At 36.8% G+C, this 20,489-nt stretch overlaps 2 protein-coding genes across 3 annotated transcripts in view; one reads left to right on the plus strand and one right to left on the minus strand.

Moving 5' to 3' along the window:
- hiw (highwire) overlaps positions 1–20,489 on the plus strand; it is a 1,788,684-nt gene that overhangs the window by 1,074,131 nt on the left and 694,064 nt on the right. Inside the window, 2 exon segments of the mRNA XM_067112237.1 lie at positions 2,496–2,633; positions 3,329–3,413. Coding sequence (XP_066968338.1) covers positions 2,496–2,633; positions 3,329–3,413 — 223 coding nt within the window.
- LOC136849209 (uncharacterized) overlaps positions 1–20,489 on the minus strand; it is a 53,286-nt gene that overhangs the window by 23,974 nt on the left and 8,823 nt on the right. The window lies entirely within an intron of this gene.

Genomic DNA, 20,489 nt, shown 5'->3' on the forward strand with positions numbered 1-20,489 from the left:
CTGAGTAAATTTACAAGATTATGTGTTTTGTCCAAAAAAAACAGATGACAAAAAAAAAACTGTATCTTGACTTTCTTGCTGAGTGACAGACATATATATATATATATATATATATATATATATATATTTTCTCATTGGCTGACATATATATATGATATATATATATATATATATATATATATATATATATATATATATATATATATATATGAACGATGTCTTTCCTGTAATACTACAGTGTAATCGAAAATAAGAAGGCCCATAAACACTATTTAAATGTTGAAACCATATATTTCAGGCACTTGTTTCTGGAAACCTGTTCACTGGTACGAATATGGACAGGTGGAACGATTACAATGGTATATTGAAAATGAAGGTGTGGCCTCAGGCCTCCGATGTTAAGGAGGTGGCGTTTCTTAGAAGGAACGATTGACCAAATTCCCTAGTGGTTTTTTGGCCTCATTAGCTCCCGTTTGGCGATGGATCTATTCGGTCGCGTTTCTTGGGTCATCTTCCTCAAAAGGGGTCCGAGGATTAAGGTGTCAATGGCGTCCGATTTCAATGTCCTCCTGACAGGTTCATATTGTTGGTTTGATTGATGATAGCAGATTCCAGCATCTTTCTTTTGACGGTAGCTACTCTTGAAAACCAATTAACTCCAGTTAATGACATGCCCTGTATTTCTAATATGTAGGAAAATTCCCGAACGAAGCGTAATACTGATCTTTTGTGCTCTGTTATTCTTTGCGAAAGCGATCTACCATAGTCTGCCTACATAAATGAGTTAAATTACTACACGGTATCTTGTAAACTCCGGCTTCTTCCCTTTTGTTATTTAAGTATCGTTAGAGAGAGAACTCCCGATGGATTTGGGATAATGGAAAATGAAAGATTATTAGAACTGAGTTGCTCGGTGGCCTTTTGGATGTTTTCAGGCCTATATGTAGAGCTTTATTTTGTTGTTATTTTTCTATTTGTCTGTTGAGTGGGACCTCTGTAGTATATTTTATTTGTTTATTAATAGCCCTCTCGATAATGTGTGGTGGAGAGAGCAGTTGCGTTAGGTGTTGGCGGATCGTGTTAAATTCTTGATCCAGGTACTCATTTGAACATATCCTAAGTCCTCTGAGGAATAGGTTTTACCATGATTTTTTTGAGATTGCGTCGTGGTAGCTTTGTATAAATGAATGTAGGATGGACAGAGAGAGGTGGGTTTTCTATATACTGTAAATGCATACCTGTTCTGTTTTCTTATGATCAGTACATCTAGGAACAGGAGTTTTCCGTTTTTTCCCATTCTGTTTTAAATTTTATATTTGAACTAGCGAATTTAGCCTATTAAAAATTCCTTAAAGTCCCCAGCTATTGTCCCAGAAAGTAAAGATATCAGAAACGTATCAAAGCCAGATCATATTATGGGGTTTGATAGAAACAAAAGTTCTTGACATTTATGTGCTCCACAGATCATAGATCGCTCTCGCAAAGATTTAACATAGCACAAAAGATCAACGTTACCGGAGCTGTTCAGGAATTTTACTACATATTAATTACAGGGCATGTCATTAACCGTGAAAGTTGGTTTTCAAGTAGCTGTCCGTGAAAAGAAAGATGCTGGAATCTGCTATCATCAATCAAACCAATGCAATATGAACCTGTCATAGGACATTGGAAATCGGAAATTTTGAGGAAGATGATAAAGAGTACTACCGCCAGATCCATTCACACACGGGAGCTTTAGAGGCCTAAAAACCACTAGTCATTTGGTCAATCTCTCCTCCTTAAGACATGCCACCTGTTTTAACATCTGAAGGCCTTAGGCCACATTTCATGTTTTGATATAATACCATTGTACTTTCCACCTGTCCATATTCTACCAGTGAAATTTACAGAATTAAGTGTTTTGTGTAAGAAAAATATGGTTTCAACGTTTAAATAGTGTTTTATGGGCCTTTCTTATTTTCATATATATATATATATATATATATATATATATATATATATATATATATATATATATATATATATATATATATATATATATATATATATATATATATATATATATATATATATATATATATATATATATATATATATATATATATACATATATATATATATATACATATATATATATATACATATATATATATATATATATATATATATATATATATATATATATATATATATATATATATATATATATATATATATATATAGTCGACCCTCGTTAAACTGGACTCTGTTAATCTGGATATTGGATAAGATGGACACAGAAGAGGGTCAGCCAATTTAAAATAAGTAATGTTCGTCCACGTTTTAAGATAGTTACTGTTCCTCTGCTCGTCGCGTACCCTTTCCCTTCTTCTGTTAGTGAAGGAAAAACAGTAGAGGGCACACGCATTGGCTACTGCCAAAACCAAAAGTAAAACTCACTGTGTTTACCTCTGCTACGCCGCTGTCTTTTTGGCACACCGCTGCATTTTTTGCAGATATTTCTCTTTGTGCTTTATTCAGAAGAACTTGAATCGTTCTTCACGCCAATTCATCCCAGCCTTGCTGAAGATGATGATGTCAACAACCCTCAGCCTTCTACAGGTGGTTATCAGAAACCAGCCTCTTCTCAGTCTGTGGGGCATTACATCTCTGCTGACTCAGAATAAGTTATGCATCATCTCCACCCTCCCTGTCACCTTAAGCTCATCCGTCATCTACCAAAGGTAAATAAAAAACTTTTGTATTTTTTTTTTATGTATACAGTTCTGTATTTATACTGTACTTAACTGAAATCCTTTTAATTTGTAACTGATTTAACTTGCGCAAAGTATGTACAGCATTACAACACGCTACTGTCTGGAAGGGTAGGAAGTACTGGAGCCAGTCACGGTGCTAGGACAATTCGGTACCAGACAATTGGGTACTAGGGCAGTTTGGTATCAGACAATTCAGTACCAGACAATTCGGTACCATTAATATTATTAAAAATAAAGACAAACACACAATCTATAAAGAATGTTTGATTATCAGTGGTGAAAAAAGAAGAGAATTTATAATGCTTAGAAAATTTAAACTGCTATTAAAATTAATGTTTAATAAAATAAAATAAATTAGCAAAATGAATTGGTGTGTTTATTATTGAACACAATACTAAAACAAAAAATCTTAAGACTTGATATTATGAGTGATCCCTTTTCAGAATCTTTTCTTTTTATTGGATCATAATTCTGTACCAGATGTAGGATCCTTGTAGTTTTCTTGGAAATACTTTCTCTCCTTGTTTCAACATGTGTCTTTTTATTTTTTTGCCAATGTCTTCTTTTTTTAGGGTATCAATGAGAGTCCAAATGTTTGCATGGTTACTGGAGACTGCTTTGATTACCGTACTGTGAAATGCTTCCAAACTATTGATAGTACGCGGTTCTTCTCTCATGCAAGGTTCATGTACATTCCATGATTCTGTAGAAATTTTAGAATCTAGTCTGCTTCTTTTGTCACCTCTTCCCCCTCACAAACAGCACAACAAATTTGTTTTAGGGAAAGTATCTGAAAACATATGTGTGCAGCTTTTTCAAAGTCCATGATTATATTTTCAGGTCCTTCATTATTAACCAAGTTTTTAATTTTTCTGAAAAATCTACCATATGTGGTTTGGGATTTATCAGGTATTAAAGCATATAATCTTGGGGCACTGAAATTGTTAATTTAAATATGTAATACATACAACTGAAAGAATATAGTAGGGCAACTCTTGAAAGTACCAAACTGTCCCAGTTCCGAATTGTCCGGGACGAAATTGTCAGGTACCAAATTGTCTGGTGCAGAATTGTCCAGTACCGAATTGTCTGGACACTGCCAATCACCTAGCATTAACAGTTTTACCTATCTGCTGCCTGACTGGAAGCTACAATACAATGCTTTGTATGTTTTTAGGAAAGAAAGACAAAGCTAAACTTTACAAAAACAAAAGCTGAGTTACCGAACAATACTTTTGTTTACGTGGCAAATGACATAATAGAGAGAGAGAGAGAGAGAGAGAAATTGCCAGTTCCCTCTATGCAACTTAATCCTGTCATAACTTTTATGATCTGTTATATTTCACTTTAGATATAGTACCATGTAGTCTACTAGTGTTTTTATTTTTTTATGATCTAAATTTCATTGTCTTACTTTTCATTTTGGAGACTCAACTTCTTTTTACTTAACAATTATGCATTTATATATTGGCCTAGGCATCTGCTGTACTTATGTGGCTGAACTCTTATCATTTTTTTCATGTTTTATTCTTCATTTTTCATCTTATACTAGGTTTAATTCAAGGTTTTCAACATTGGTTTATTATTCATACTCTTTATAAAAATGATGAAATACAGTATATTTATAGGTATATATATAGATATCGCCGGTTAAACAGGACTGTCGGCTAAAACGCCCCCCTGGCCCCTATTAGTCCGTCTCCACGAGGGTCAACTATGTATATATATATATATATATATATATATATATATATATATATATATATATATATATATATATATATATATATATATATATATATACACACACATATATACATATGTATATGTATATATAATATATGTATATATATATGTATATACAGAGACCAAGGATTATTGCAAAATGCCGTTGGCCACAATAAAAGCTGTTGATTGTCTGTGTGCCTCTCCATCTGCCCTTGGTCTCCATATACAGACAGTCTCCGGTTTACGACGGTCTTGGCTTACGACGTTCTGAGTTTATGACGCTTTTCAAATATATTCATAAAAAAATTATTTCCTGGGTTACAACGCATGTTCCAGGTTTACAACCCTGACAACGCCCGTCCGATGGAAGAAATATGGCTCCAGAATGGCAGAATGGTCAATTTTGGAGGATTTTCTGTTGAAAAACTCAATGTACATGCAGGATAAATTGTTTTCAAGGCACCCAAAGGAATAAAAGTAAGGGTTTTTACGATTTTCTACGGTACTCCAGACGACGCCAGTCCGACGACGATCGGAAGAAATATGCATCCAAAACAGCAGAATGGTCAATATTTGGAGGGGTTTTATTATGAAAAACTCAATATAAATTCAGGATTCGTTGTTTTCAAGACGCCCTAAGGATTAAAATTAAAGTTTTCTTATGATTCTTGACGGTAATATTTGGGATGACTCGGTGTCCAACGCATACGACGGAAGAAAATTAACATTCGCGGATTTTTTCATAGAGCAATATTCACTGATTACTGATTTTTATTTTATTTTCATGACTAAATACATTTTTTATGATGAAAAAATTATTCACTAATTTTAAAATATTAATATTTAGGCATCCACAGCAAAGTATCGATAAAAGTTAAATTAAAATCTCTTGAAATCATAAAACTGCTTACCGATGTACTGTAATTACTTCATTCAGCCTCTCTCTCTCTCTCTCTCTCTCTCTCTCTCTCTCTCTCTCTCTCTCTCTCTCTCTCTCTCTCTCTCTCTCTCTCTCTCCCCGAATAATTCACGAATAATTTCATTTCTGAGATTTAAGTAAGTCCAACCGCCCACATCTCTCTCTGTGCTGCATATATCCTTCAAAGAAATATCGATTGCTGTGCATAAACATAAAAATATCCCAAAATCCCATCATCGCTTGTGTGACAATTTTTTATATTGCTTTGACGTAGGCTTATGACGATAATGGGTCGGAGGATTAGAAGTAGCCAGTAACAGGGTTCGTAGCAACCCCTTCTCTCCATGACGATACGCTATTGGCTGGCAGGACTGACAGTAGCCAATAACAACTTGTAACAACCCCCTCTTCCCCCTCCCGCCCTCCTTGACGACATGCTATTGGCAGGAAGGGTGCGTAGTATTTTTTTATCTCTCTCCGACGTGAGAGAGAATGACTGCATAAAATTTTTCTAACAAATTGGTGGGAGATGACGACTAACTACGTTTGTATGATATATAAATGACTTACGTAATAATAAGTACTAATTTTCAAATATTGATAAGATTAAATAATAATAATACAGTATACTGAAATTACAACATTTATGCATTTTCTAAGCAGACTAAGGGCAGAAGATCAGTTTCTCCCTTCCTTCCTTACTTCCTTCCCCCTCTCTCTCTCTCTCTCTCTCTCTCTCTCTCTCTCTCTCTCTCTCTCTCTCTCTCCAAAAGGTAGAATGAGAAATGGATAGATATATTATAAATAGATACTAAGTTCAGCCCTTCACTCTCTCAGAAAAAGATACTGCTAATTTGAGTCTCTTTACCTATGCACACTGCGCGTGTGTGTGTGTGTGTGTGTTCATGGTGCTTTAAAAATCCTTAGTAAACGTAGTAGCCTACATCTTTGGAAGACAAAGAAAAAAACAATTTTTTGTTGTCAGTCGCAGTAAAGAGAAGTGGATTAACATTCCTGGAAAGATTAAAGAGATAAACCCTCTCTCTCTCTCTCTCTCTCTCTCTCTCTCTCTCTCTCTCTCTCTCTCTCTCTCTCTCTCTCTCTCTCTCTCTCTGGCTGGAAAAGGGTACTAGTGTTTAAGATGACTTTGAAAAGATATTAATAATATAATTTCAAAGATTAATACAGTAGTAATAGGATAATAATTGAAGCTATATTTGATGTAGGGTGATATTTAAAGTAAAAATGGGAAAGCAATGTAGTTCTGTGAAATTCCAAGTCTTTTTCTGGTGGATAAGTGGTGAGGCAGTCTCTCTCTCTCTCTCTCTCTCTCTCTCTCTCTCTCTCTCTCTCTCTCTCTCTCTCTCTCTCTCTCTGCTTCAAAACAGTAGAATGGTAAAATTTTGGAGGGTTTTTTTTATGAAAGACTCAATAAAAATGTAGGTTATTTCATTTTCAAGATACCCAAAGGACACTCAAAGGATTAAAAGTAAGGTTTTCTTACGATTATCGACGATTTTTCCGGTTTACGATGAAATTACGTAAATCAAGTAATAAACTCATCAGCCAAGTCTAACGCGTAACAATATACACACACACACACACACACACACATATATATATATATATATATATATATATATATATATATATATATATATATATATATATATATATATATATATATATTAAATTAAGTATACCTTAGTTTACCCAGATCACTGAGCTGATTAACAGCTCTCTTAGGGATGGCCCAAAGGATTAGATTTATTTTACATGGCTAAGAACCAATTGGTTACCTAGCAGTGGGACCTACAGCTTATTGTGGAATATAATTATATATATATATATATATATATATATATATATATATATATATATATATATATATATATACATACATACATACATACATACATACATACATACATACATACATACATACATACATACATACATACATACACACACACACACACACAGGATGTCCATAAAGTGTCTGCAATTTAAAAAAATATTACAACAGAAAATGGATAGACAAATATGTGGAAATTATTACAAAATAAGGAATAGATATTGAAGTTTTTTGCCTCATTTAATACATCTCTATTTGGGCACCTTTAATTGCATGAAGCGCATCAGGACGGTACTTGATTTCTTGCCATGTTCACTGTAGCATAGCCTCATCAGTGGTGGCAATGGCATCGGTGATCTTTTGCTTGAGATCAGTGATGGCCCGTATATGTGATGTGTTCGATACACAGTATCTTTAACATAACCCCGTAGAAAGAAGTCCAGGGGAGTGATATCTGATGAACGAGGTAGCCAGGGAATTGGGCCATTCCACCGGGCTGGAAATGTTTGATTTAGGAACCCACGAACATGCAGTCCCCAATGTGGTGGTGCACCACCTTGCTGGAAAATGATGGTTGGTTGAATCAGGTCATCTAGTTGTGGTGCCACATATTCAGTCAAAAGGTCAAAGTAAACATCTGCAGTAATTGATGTCTTGTTGAAGAAAAATGGACCAGTGATTCGATTGCACATGAACCCACATCACACATTCACCTGTGTACTATCTTGGTGTAGTTCCCTAGATACATGGGGATGTTCTAATCCCTAGATTCTGACATTATGTATCTTTCAGTTTCCCTGAAACATGAAAGGTTGCCTTATCACTAAAACAGACTCAGTTGAGGAATGTATCATCCTCAGAAATTCGTTCCAGCATGTTGACTGCAAACTCTTTTGTCTTGGTTTATCGTTTGGCTCGAGTGCCTGTATGAGTTTCACTTTGTGAATGTACAATCACAAGTTCTTGTGTAGGACTTTGTGCACTGCTGAACGTGGTAGCTGTGTCTGGCAGCAATACAGATGGATTTTGTAGGAGAATGATCAAAGGTTTGTTTTACACAATCAGTGTTTTCCTCAGATGTTGTTGGTCATCCACTCCTCCCTTTATCCAACACTGTCCCTGTCTCCATAAATTTCTTGTGCCATGCATGAATTGATGGACGTGACGGTGGATCTCTTTCATACTTAGTTTTGTAGTTTCTTTGAGTCTGGGTATCCGATTTTGTTTCAATAAACCATGACACACGTGCCTCTCCTTGAGGAGTAGCCATTTTTTAGGGGTTCATTAAACAGTACCTCTTTCATCAACAGGGTACCTGAAATACACAAATGCAGTGCGATTAAATACAGTAGTTTGATAACTGCTGAGTACATAGAACAAATCTGATTAAGATATCTCATCAGTGGCTTTCGTAATATATATTTTAAATTGTAAGGAGACTTTATGGACAATCTGTATATGTATATATAGATATATATATGTGTGTGTGTTTGTGTGTGCATGGTGTTGAGATAAATTGTGCAATTACTATGCATTTGCTTAACTCTCTCTCTCTCTCTCTCTCTCTCTCTCTCTCTCTCTCTCTCTCTCTCTCTCTCTCTCTCTCTCTCTCTCTCTCTCAAACTATTTTTGATAAAAATAAGAGAGAAAATTAAACAAACAGGAAGTAGTAGTTTTATCTGGATGCATACGTGCGTGTATGTGAATATCACACGTTTATACAGTTGTTGACTTGTCAAAAACTTGCTAATTCTCAATAGTGACTTCCATAAATGAAGTTTTAATTCACCCTTCATGCTATGAAGGAATACGACTAAAGAAAATATATTGCTAAAGCTGTAGGTTGTAACTGCTGCAGAAGAAACAAAGAAAGTTCAGGCTGCAAGACATTTTGGATAGGCGAAAGTGACGTCCGAAACTGACAGAATGACAGTTTTTCTTCATTGGAAATTTGTTTGCATTGATAAAGATAAGCTACATTTTTAAACCAAGCTTTATTAGTTTATAAAAAAATTTATATCTGAATGCCTCATTTAGCAAGTAATAGTAAGGTTATTGGTAAAGCTCAGTTAGCTGATGATTTTGAGATTGTAAACATTACCAGAACGAAAGTGGCACATGATCACAGTGTTTATATTTTAAGACTAGCTGACCAACCCACCATTGCCCAGGAAAACTCTGAATGACAGTCGATAAACTCTCTCTCTCTCTCTCTCTCTCTCTCTCTCTCTCTCTCTCTCTCTCTCTCTCTCTCTCTCTCTCTCTCTTTCTCCTCCCTAACACCCCTTCTCTCTCTCTCTCTCTCTCTCTCTCTCTCTCTCTCTCTCTCTCTCTCTCTCTCTCTCTCTCTCTCTCTCTCTCTCTCTCTTTCCTGTTAACATAGTTGCTTCACTTACATTGCTCAGCATTTTTGACACTTTATATTTCACCCCTTCTCACCCCCATTCCTATTGGGGCTGAACTTGGACTTAAGGGTATCAGGAGTGTCACTATTCATCTCAGCAACCTCGAAAACTATGGATTAGACACTAATATCTGTCGTTTTTAACACTTTATTTTATTTCTCACCCCCCGTTATTGGGGCTGAACTTGGACTTAAATGGCATTGGAAGTGTGACTATTCATCTCAGTGACCTCAAAAATTGTGGAATAAACACTAATATCTGTCATTTTCGGTTATTTTTAAAAGTCACTTTCTTCCCACCCCCACCCCCTTTGGTGCCAGTGATGTCTTACCCCCACAGGATTCTTTTCCAGATAGTAAGTCATATGTATACCAAGTTTGGTTGAAATTGCTCCATGCATTTCAGAGTTATGCTGGAACATACATGCATATTTATGTGTGTGTATATATATATATATACATACATCCATTTATGTGTGTGTATATATATATATATATATATATATATATATATATATATATATATATATATATATATATATATATATATATACATATACACACACACACACACACATAGATATGTGCTATATAACTGGGTCAAGTAAATCAATAGTTTTATCAAAATTATCATTGATTTTTGCAAATGGCTACTGTTAGAATTCTAGATCATGTTCTCAAACAGTGAACTGAAATCACTTTAATAAAATTCATATATGAGCTGTTTTTATAGGTTTTGTTAAAAATGATTTACAGCAGTGTGATTGTTCTGAAATACAGGAGCAGTACATATATGCTTGGAATTACTTTATTCAAGCCAAACTTCTCAAAATTTCCTAGCACCAAGTAGTCAGATAAGACCAAAGCCTGATAAAACAAAGCAGTATTCTCACATTTTAAAAAAAATTACTTTATAAGCATAAATTTAACAACGTCCAGGAGGCACAGTAAATTATGTATCTATACTATAGTTAGAACTTTTGCCTCACGAGAAAAGATAATCACGTAAGAGACCGTCGCGCCGACACCGTCTCTTCCAAACACACGTGTGTTCGTCATCCATCGGAGGGGACAAGACAGAACAAGAGCATTCCATTTTTCTCACCCGCAGAACGCAACTTCTACCATACAATATTTCCGTCTGTTTCTCCCTAACCATTGTTGTCTTGATTTATGCACAGTCACCACTACTTGCATTGCCTTGCAAGTATTCTAATCATGTACTGTACTCATAATGTTCCACCGAAACTTCTGTATCAAACTGTATGTGTGTTTCTGTTTGTGAAGACGCCAAATGTCTCGCCATTTCACATATATTATACTACTGCATTGTATTCATTAATCTGTCTCGAATCTCATGCAATTGGCCATATGTAGAATTTCCTGGCCTTTCCACTGATATGTGTTTTATCACTGTACGTTTATTGTCTCTCCGACAATCGCCATCTGTTTGTCTGCCGACAAACACAGATGCCCGAAACATTGCCTCTGTTTTGTTCTGTCTGTGTGTAGACGCTACTTTTCCGTCCACACTGGCCAATAACATCTTCGAAGATTCTTTTACGGGCTGCTCTAGGAGCAAGAGCCCGTGCTGGCACAAGGCCAGCTAAATCTGAAACAACACGTACATTCATTCAGTAAGGAACTCCCAATAAACCAGTAAACACCCAGCCAGTACGTCACTCAATCCCGTCCTTACAACCACACATACTTTACTTGGAAAAACCAGAAGCTTAAAAGTAAAAGTATTTTTTCTTTTTTGCCGAACATAATGACAAGTTCGTGAAGTAATGAAAACCGTTAAGTTGAGGTGTCAACATTATATATATATATATATATATATATATATATATATATATATATATATATATATATATATATATATATATATATATATATATATATATATATATATATATATATAATGAAAGTAAATTGAGAGCATTACCTTACTGTATATACAAAGCAAACGATACAGGCCATTCATGCCATTAACAGTGTATGTATACCTGGATTTTGGACCAATAGGCAGTTTAGATTAATAATATTATTTTTGGTGTATGCAAGCAATATGGTTGTTGGCTTGGAAAACAAGATTGCTTTAGTATGCCGATGATGCAACACTTGTGGGTGTAGTAAAGTCTCCACTTACGGGAAATGAAGCTCCCCTCAGCCCCAGTCGGGACGTGGACCAGATCAGTGAATGGTGTAGTTGGTGGGAAGTGAGGCCGAACTCCAGTAAAATAAAAAAAAACACTATTGATTAGTAGATCTCGTACAGATTTTCCACCCCATCCTCCCCTTCAGGTGGATGGGACTTTGCAGAATGAGTCTGAAACTTTAACCATTCTAGGAGTAACTTTTGACTCCCATCTTACTTTTGAGAAACATCAAATGAAAGTTTCAGCAAATGCCGCAGAAAGTTAGGTAATGTTTGTAAGGCTTCATACATTTATAATCAGTGCAACTTGTTTTAGGTAATTTGTTCTTCCTTTACTAGAATACTGTTCTCTGTTGTGGTTGTTAGCTTCTGCCAGAGATTTATCTCTTTTAGGTAGAGTGGTTCATGGTGGTAGGTTACTGTTTTCTAATAGTAGCAGTTATGACTTGGACCATCGATGGATGGTCTCATGTTTGTCACTTTTTCATAAGTTGATTTCAGTAGAGATCTTTCACATTCACAATAATTGATCCCTGACCCCTTTTTCTTGCTGAGTGCAACCAGGTTCATTGCACAGCAGCACCCATATGTAGTAAATGTGCCTCGCTGTCAAACTTCTCAGTTCCAAAGGTCCTTTATTTCTCACACCGTAGGATGGTGAAACAGTCTCTTCGAGGATCTCATGCAATTGGAACTTCAAAAGTTCAAGCAAAGGTGTAATGCATTTCTATCCTAATGCCATTCTCCTAGCATTTTAATACATTTTATCTATTTACTAATGTTTTTTTTTTTTTTTGCTTTTTAAAGTGAGATCTCTTCTCTTACTTCCTAATGAGCACATATTCTTTGGAAGCTTGAATTTCAAGTCAATGGCCCCTGTGGGCTTGTTCCTTATGAATAGGGTTCATTTTCTGAATAATAATTATTATAATAATAATAATAATAATAATAATAATAATAATAATAATAATAATAATAATAATAATAACGTATTCGTTCAAGCAGACAATGAGGAGGAGGTTGAAGCCCTTCGTCTAACCTTCCAGCAATGTAGTGTGCTGAACTACACTGTCGAGTTCAGCACAAATGACTGGCTCCCCCTCCTCGACGTTATGGTTACATCAGTCTACACAAAATCCACCAATTTGGGACTTTGCTTGAACGGAGATAGCGAGTGCCCTGCTAGGTTTAAGAATACGATGGTCAGGACCTTCATTAAAAGGGCCCTCTCCCACTGCTCCACCTGGCAGGACACTAACAAGGAATTCGAACGTGCTGCACAAATGTTGGTGAATAATGGTTTCACCAACAAACTCGTCAACAAAGAAATTCGAACTGGCCGGGAAAAATGGTACAACGGTGAGAGCGCACAACCTGCCCCCCAAGATGACATCAAGATATATTATAAGGCCCGGATGCATCCCCAGTACCGTGATGGCGAGAGCTCCATGAAGAAAATCGTCATGGAAAACGTCACCCCGACCGAAGACAGTAAGAAAATAAATCTTGTAATTTATTATAAGAACCGCTGCACCCATGATCTCGTGATGAAGAATAACCCCTCTCCACCAGCTAGAGAACCCCTCAAGCAGAAGAACGTGGTCTACCAATTTGTATGTCCTGTCCGAGGATGCCCCGGCGCTTATATTGGAATGACCACGATGCGTCTGTCAAAAAGGATCTCCTGCCACGCCCAGGAGGGTGCCATCATGAACCACGCCCGTGCTACCCACAATATTTCCATCTCCTGCAACAGTATTATACAAAATATAAGTATAATTGGGAGAGCCACCGACCCTCGACGTCTGCGCCTGCTAGAGGCGCTCCTCATTGCTGAGAGAAAACCAACAATGAATATGACGCAGGAGGCATCGCTCCTACCCACGAATTTGAGAAGAGTAATGCAGAACACCCACCAAATCCAATGAATACCTGAAAATGACAACCCTGAGAATGGAGACGCCCCTGATGAGCGAGGCGCCCTTCGAGACAACCCCCCGACTATGACAGAAAGAGTAAATAATGACATCGTTCATCCTCTGCCCAATAGCAGCCAAACTACCGATGATGTCAGTCGGCATGACATCACGCAACAGCAGGCCAATGGGAATGCTGGAATGAGTGATATTCCCAGGCTGCGAAGATCTGTCAGGACCGAGCTTCGCTGCAGAAATTTGGCTTGAAGTTCGCCGACTGCAACCAATCAGAATTCGCCGTCCATGACCCCCGCTGAAACCCGTGTATAAATTCAGAAGGACCTATGCAATCTGCCAGTTCTCTACTAGCTCCCGCTGGAGAATGACAGAAGAGTCTGTCGAAACGTCGTGGCAACAGTTGTATAGAACTAACTGGATAGAATATATAAAGGAGCAGAATCCAGATTTTTTACTTTTCCCCCATGAAATGACAAATATAGGCGAGCTGTTAGCACGCACCTCAAATGAAGAGAAGTCTGCAGTAAGGAAAATAGAAAAAGTCTTCTACAAAATAAATGCAGCTGAAGCAGCAACAATATTTAATAGAACCAATAATAATAATAATAATAATAATAATAATAATACTGTATACACAGTCATCACTAGTACTGTACATACACTGCATGAGGCGTGTAAGTTTTTACCAAAATTATAAAATGTACAAGCAGTACACAAAAGTAAAAGTAAAAGTAAAAAATGGTCAACATGAATATACAAGGGATGTATGTATACTTAATCCTTAATAATAGATCCAAGGCTTGTGCGGATATTTGAAATTTTTGGGTATGGTGAAAATAACTCTACTGAAGTAAATAGTAAGTTTGAACCCCATTTTCTGTACTTTGCTGGAATAATCTGGCGTGCCAACAAATAATGTCAAATTGTTTGCTTGTGTTTCCATGTTGAATGACCAAATTAGGGAAGAAATGGATGGCGATGGGCTTGGGTGCATTGGTGGTTGGGAGTCTGAAGAAGTTGCCTAGTGTATTCTTACAAAAATCATAAAAGTTCTGCTTTGCAGTCACCAACTGATTCATTTCTAAAGCTCTTACAACAAACTCCAGGGTCTTGGAGACAGCTGCAGTCAATGTTGTGGTTCTCCATCAGTTCAGTGAATTCATATGAGATCCTTTGCATGTCCTTGTAAGTTGGGGTTGGGTGTGTGATAGACTTGTCATTGGTGTCGTCATCGTCTGTAGGCTTCCTCTTCCATCTCATCAGTGGCAACAGCAGCAGGAGCTATCTCACTGTCAGATATCAGTTGGAAACTAGGATTGCCACCATTGTCATCAAGCCACTCTGTACATCATCATTAGGAACAATGTTGCTTATCTCTGTGAGCTTGGCATGATAGTTGTGGACATAGAATCTTGGAAGTCAATCAATCATTCTTTCACGGTATGGATATTGCTCCATGCATGCTCCAAGGTCAGCATGGTGACATCCTTCCCAGCAGTTGCAAAGTTTTAGAGGGCAGACTTAACCAAATAATTATGAAGTTTCTTCAGATTGTTTCCCCTGTGTATCCAAGCATTGCTGCATCCCCTCTTCACCTCCTCCAGGAAATTCCTCCTGTATAGTTGTTTAATTGCAACTATAACACCTTGGTCCATCAGTTGAATGAATGCAGTTTTGTTATCAGGCAAAAACATGAGCCCAATACAACCTTTGTCCCCAACCAACTGGGTTGTTGTAGGATGTGCTGGCCATTGCCCACAAAAAGGAAAGCCTTCACCCAATGTCTAGCAGTGATGAATAACCTCCTTACAAAAGTGGTCATGAAACCAATCGGGGACAAGTTTGGTGTGAACCAAGCCTTTCCCGAATGATACCAAATTACTGAGCGACTGTCTGTCAACTCACTCAGTGCTCGTGGTTACTTCACATGTCGAATTATGACTGTTTTGCAGTATTAACTACCAGGAGCATTTGCACATTACAAAGCAGACGTGCATGGCTTTGAAAGCTTTCAATCAGGTGAATTATTTTCCTGTTTGTCAGCCAAGATGTTAATGGGCAAGAAATGATAGAATAGACCTGCTCAATCAGAATTGTAGATTTGACTCAAAATGAGACCTTCCTTTTTCATCAAGTTTTAAATATCTGCCAAAATTCCTTTATTTTCTCCTCGGAAGCATCCAAGGATTTGCCATGAGTCTTGTTAGATATTTCATACTAATTTTTGAAGTCTGCAACCCCTTGCAGACCTGTGAACTTCCTAGCAGCGGCCTTCAGTTCTGCACCACACGCATGTACCCTGGCCGGCCTCTGCTAACAAAACCAGATCAAGGTCAACTGTTCAATCTGTTCATGGTGGGGCTTGGCCTTGTCCTTGCAGGCCTCACTCCTAAACATCTTCTTCCCAACGTTTGTCGAGTACTTCTTCAATTGATCCTTCCCAGCTTTGATATCCTGCAAAGTACACTGTGCCAAAGCTTACTTTGCCATGATGCGAGTCATTAACCAGCTAGCCTCAATGCTCTTCATGGTTTCCAGCTTCTGGTGAAGTGCTAGCATCTTCCTGTTCCTTTTGGGGGTGGTATGGCTATATGACACCACACACAGCCATAACAGCACCTGTAACCAAGGCGTCATGCTATGGCAAAATTGGGGGGGCGCTGGACCTTTTGACAGGGAAAATACAAGAGATTGTGGAGTAATTACATGTATTTTCATACCATATAGAGAAATGACATACAAAGTATAATTACAGATTACCTCTAGTTTCCCAATTATGACATGAACATAATTACAATGTTGTTGGAGTTTTCTGTGCACATCCACAAATTACAGTTGCACACCGAACCTGCTGCTGATACACACATAATAAATTGTAAATATTATTGCTGAATTTCATATGAGAAATCATAAATCAGTAATTCATCTCCTAAAGTCTAGAAGCATTGTTCCAGAATCTGTCCATTACCTTCTGAAGATCTTGCGACTAGTTTTTCAGCTTGAAATGCTAAGACCATAAGGTCACTCAGGCGAGTCTGACTCATTGTGCTCCTCAAAGAGCTCTGAACAAACTTGAGGGAGGAGAATGACCTCTCACATGAGCACGATGACACTAGTAAGGTTAGCGCCAGCTGATATGCTTGTGCAACATTTGGATAAAGCTCCAACATTTTATTTCCCACCATGTGCAGGTAGATTTCATGGATGCCTTGAGATGACCTTAATTCATCTGATGATGAGAATGCATTGTAAAATAACCTGTATTCCAAAACAATTTCTTCATCCAGATCCTTTGGGTAAAATGACCTGAGCTTCTCAGTCTTGTTAATTTTTGTGATGGATGGATTCTGTAGGCAGTCAGTTGTGGATGTGACTGCGAGAGCCCTTATTTTCTCTTATAACTACACAAGGATGATGCAGTTTGAGTATTTGGTAAAAAGAAGAATTTAAGCAGATGTATGATTTCTATTAACTCTAGATTAGTCGACCCGTGCCATATGGAATCACTAATGTGTAGTTTGAGTTTCCCAGTCAGTGTACCCACACTAAATGGGCAATAGACAACTTCTTTTGTTTACACTGAGTAGGTGGCAATTACTCTAAGTGAGGATATGTTTGATTTAGTGGTTTGGCCTTATTTCTAGCACCAGAAGATAGGAGAAGAGATCTCTACATCATGAGCAAGCTGTCCCTACTCATTCTTTATATATTGTGAGCCCGGCTGAAAGCTAAAGTAATTAAAATATAAAAAAAAGCCTTAGTTTTCACCCACAATACCATTTGGAACAAATAAAAACAAGATCTAAGTACTGTAATTTCTAGTAATCGTAGTAAAAAAGATTTTGGTTGCACGAAGATCATAGATGTTTTCCAGTTAGCAGACATGCTGTTACAACTTCAGTCTTCTGCACTATATAACTTACCTAATTTATGTGAAAGAGGCAGAAAATTCCACACAATTAAATGATGGTAGACCGTAGATGCAACTGCTCCTGCCCTCATAGTTTCTCTGCCAAGACTGCCAGCTATGTTTGCATTAGATTAGATAGTTAGTCGGAAGAGGAACTCTTACACCCTGGATTGGAAACACTCTAACATGACAGCAGCGACACCCTGCAGTTGTAAATCTCCTGCAGAGGGGAGTTTCTTATTTTTTTGTAAAGATGAGCAAACTTGAACACAGCCCAAATTGAAAGGGTTACTGTTCCTCTTTAAGGTTGGAAGTGACTGTGAAAGGGTTTGGTGTTTCACAAGCATACTGCCTTACACCAAGAATTTTGTTTTAGGGGTGGGCAAGCGCTCCCACCCTCCAGTGCACCATGGGCAAAACTCACCTGCCCATAATGCTGCAGGTAATGCCACAAAAGTAACAAATTTAGGGATAACATCGTGACACTAGCTCACATAGTAACTGTTTTGACATGCATTTACCAAGAAACAACTCTAATCTGAATGAAGGAGCAGTGCGAGTTCGCCACAGAGCGCATCGGTATCTCTGAAGGCAGCCAATGAGGGGAAAGAAACTCCCATGATGTTTCATGATGTATATCTCTATCAGTTATTCAAAGACAGTAAACATAATGATGTGTAGTGATGTATTGCTATTGCACCAATAGTGCAAAAATGTACAAGCTCACAAGTGTATTAGTGTATATAATATATGTATGTATATGTATACAAGTAGACTCTGCTGGTCACTTTTACCAGACACATATGTAATTCTAATAGCCACAATGCCTCTTAACTTCTCGAATTCTTCGCCCTTTTTTGGATATGCTTGTAATTACAAAGCCTTAAGATCCAAACACAAGAAATTGAAGAGACTTTGTTGCCCAGTCGCGGGAAACGAACCTGCATCACCATAATCACAAGGAGGTCATGTTGCTGACTTGATCACCCGCATCACCATAATCACAAGGAGGTCATGTTGCCGACCTGACCACGGGGTCAGGTTGGCAACGTGACCTCCTTGTGATTATGATGACGCAGGTTTGTTTTCCACGACCGGGCATCAAAGTCTCTTCAATTTCTTGTGGTTGGCTCTTACGGCTTTGTAGTTACAAGAATATCCAAAAAAGCGCGAAGAATTCGATAAGTTAAGAGGGCATTGTGGCTATTAGAATTACATATGTATACAAGTATATATGTAACTAATGAACAGATGAGCATGTTTCACAGAAATATATTTCTGAGTCACATTGGGATTGAACCCCAGTCTCTCAAATGAAAGACCAGGGTGCTACATATTGACCTACAGAAGTGATAAAAGAAGTTGGAAGCTAAGTATTCTAGAAATACCTGAGATTTTCTTGGGCAGGCTGCCACTTAACATACCAGCCAATTTCACCCAATTTCCCAACCCATCGGTGAGTCAGTTGGCAGCATTTCATTAGAATTACCCCTTCACTGTGATTATGATGGAACTAGTAAACACTTGAGCACAATTTCACAATTTCACATTGGAATTGAATCCCAGTCCCTCAAATGAAAGGCCAGGTGGAACATAAATATCAACTTGAGGTAGTTCCTGGTCAAGCTGCCACCAAACATACCAGCAGATTTTACCCAACTTGCCAACCCATCAGTGGGATATACTGTATATATATATGTATGTATATATATATATATATATATATATATATATATATATATATATATATATATATGTATGTATGTATGTATAATACATATGTATATATATGTATGTATATACTGTATATATACATATGTATTTATAAGTATACCTTAGTTTAACCAGACCACTGAGCTAATTAACAGCTCTCCTAGGGCTAGCCCAAAGGATTAGACTTATTTTATGTGGCTAAGAACCAGTTGGTTACCTAGCAACGGGACCTACAGCTTATTGTGGAATCCGAACCACATTATACCAAGAAATGAATTTCTATCATCAGAAATAAATTCCTCTAATTCTTCATTGGCCAGCCGGAGACTTGAACTCGGCCCTAGCAGAGTGCTAGCCAAGAACTCTACCAACTTGTCCAATGAGCAACTATATATATGTTTATATATACATATATATGTATATATATAGATATATATATATATATAAATATATATATATATATATATATATATATATATATATATATATATATATAGATAACATAGATAAATATGAATAGATATATATATAGATATATATATAAATATACATATATAGATATATATAGATGATATATATATATATATATATATATATATATATATATATATATATATATATATATATATAATGTATACATATATACATATATACATAAGTATATATATATATAGATTTACACACACACACACACACACACATATATATATATATATATATATATATATATATATATATATATATATATATATATTATTTGTGTGTGTGTGTGTGTGTATGTTATCCAGCCGGGGTTGAGAGCTGGCTGTCTATTGAAGTATCTGTTTTAAGAACAATGTAGCATCTCACCTTTCTTGAGATGTTTCTGGTAGCTGTGGCCCTACCTGGGTCAGCAGATCCATTCTCTTTTGGTCATAAGACTCTCTAAACCTATCTTTACACAAAGGAATGAGACACTGATATAGAAAACTATACACTGATATAGAAAACTAGACTTTATTGACAAATTTAACGAAAGTAACTCTGCAAAAACTAAGGTCATGAAGTGGAGTGACTCACACTCCCTATCAAAGGAACACATTACTAGAGGGAATATAGAGGGAATACTG

This window comes from Macrobrachium rosenbergii, chromosome 2, assembly GCF_040412425.1.
Source record: "Macrobrachium rosenbergii isolate ZJJX-2024 chromosome 2, ASM4041242v1, whole genome shotgun sequence".
NCBI lineage: Eukaryota > Metazoa > Arthropoda > Malacostraca > Decapoda > Palaemonidae > Macrobrachium > Macrobrachium rosenbergii.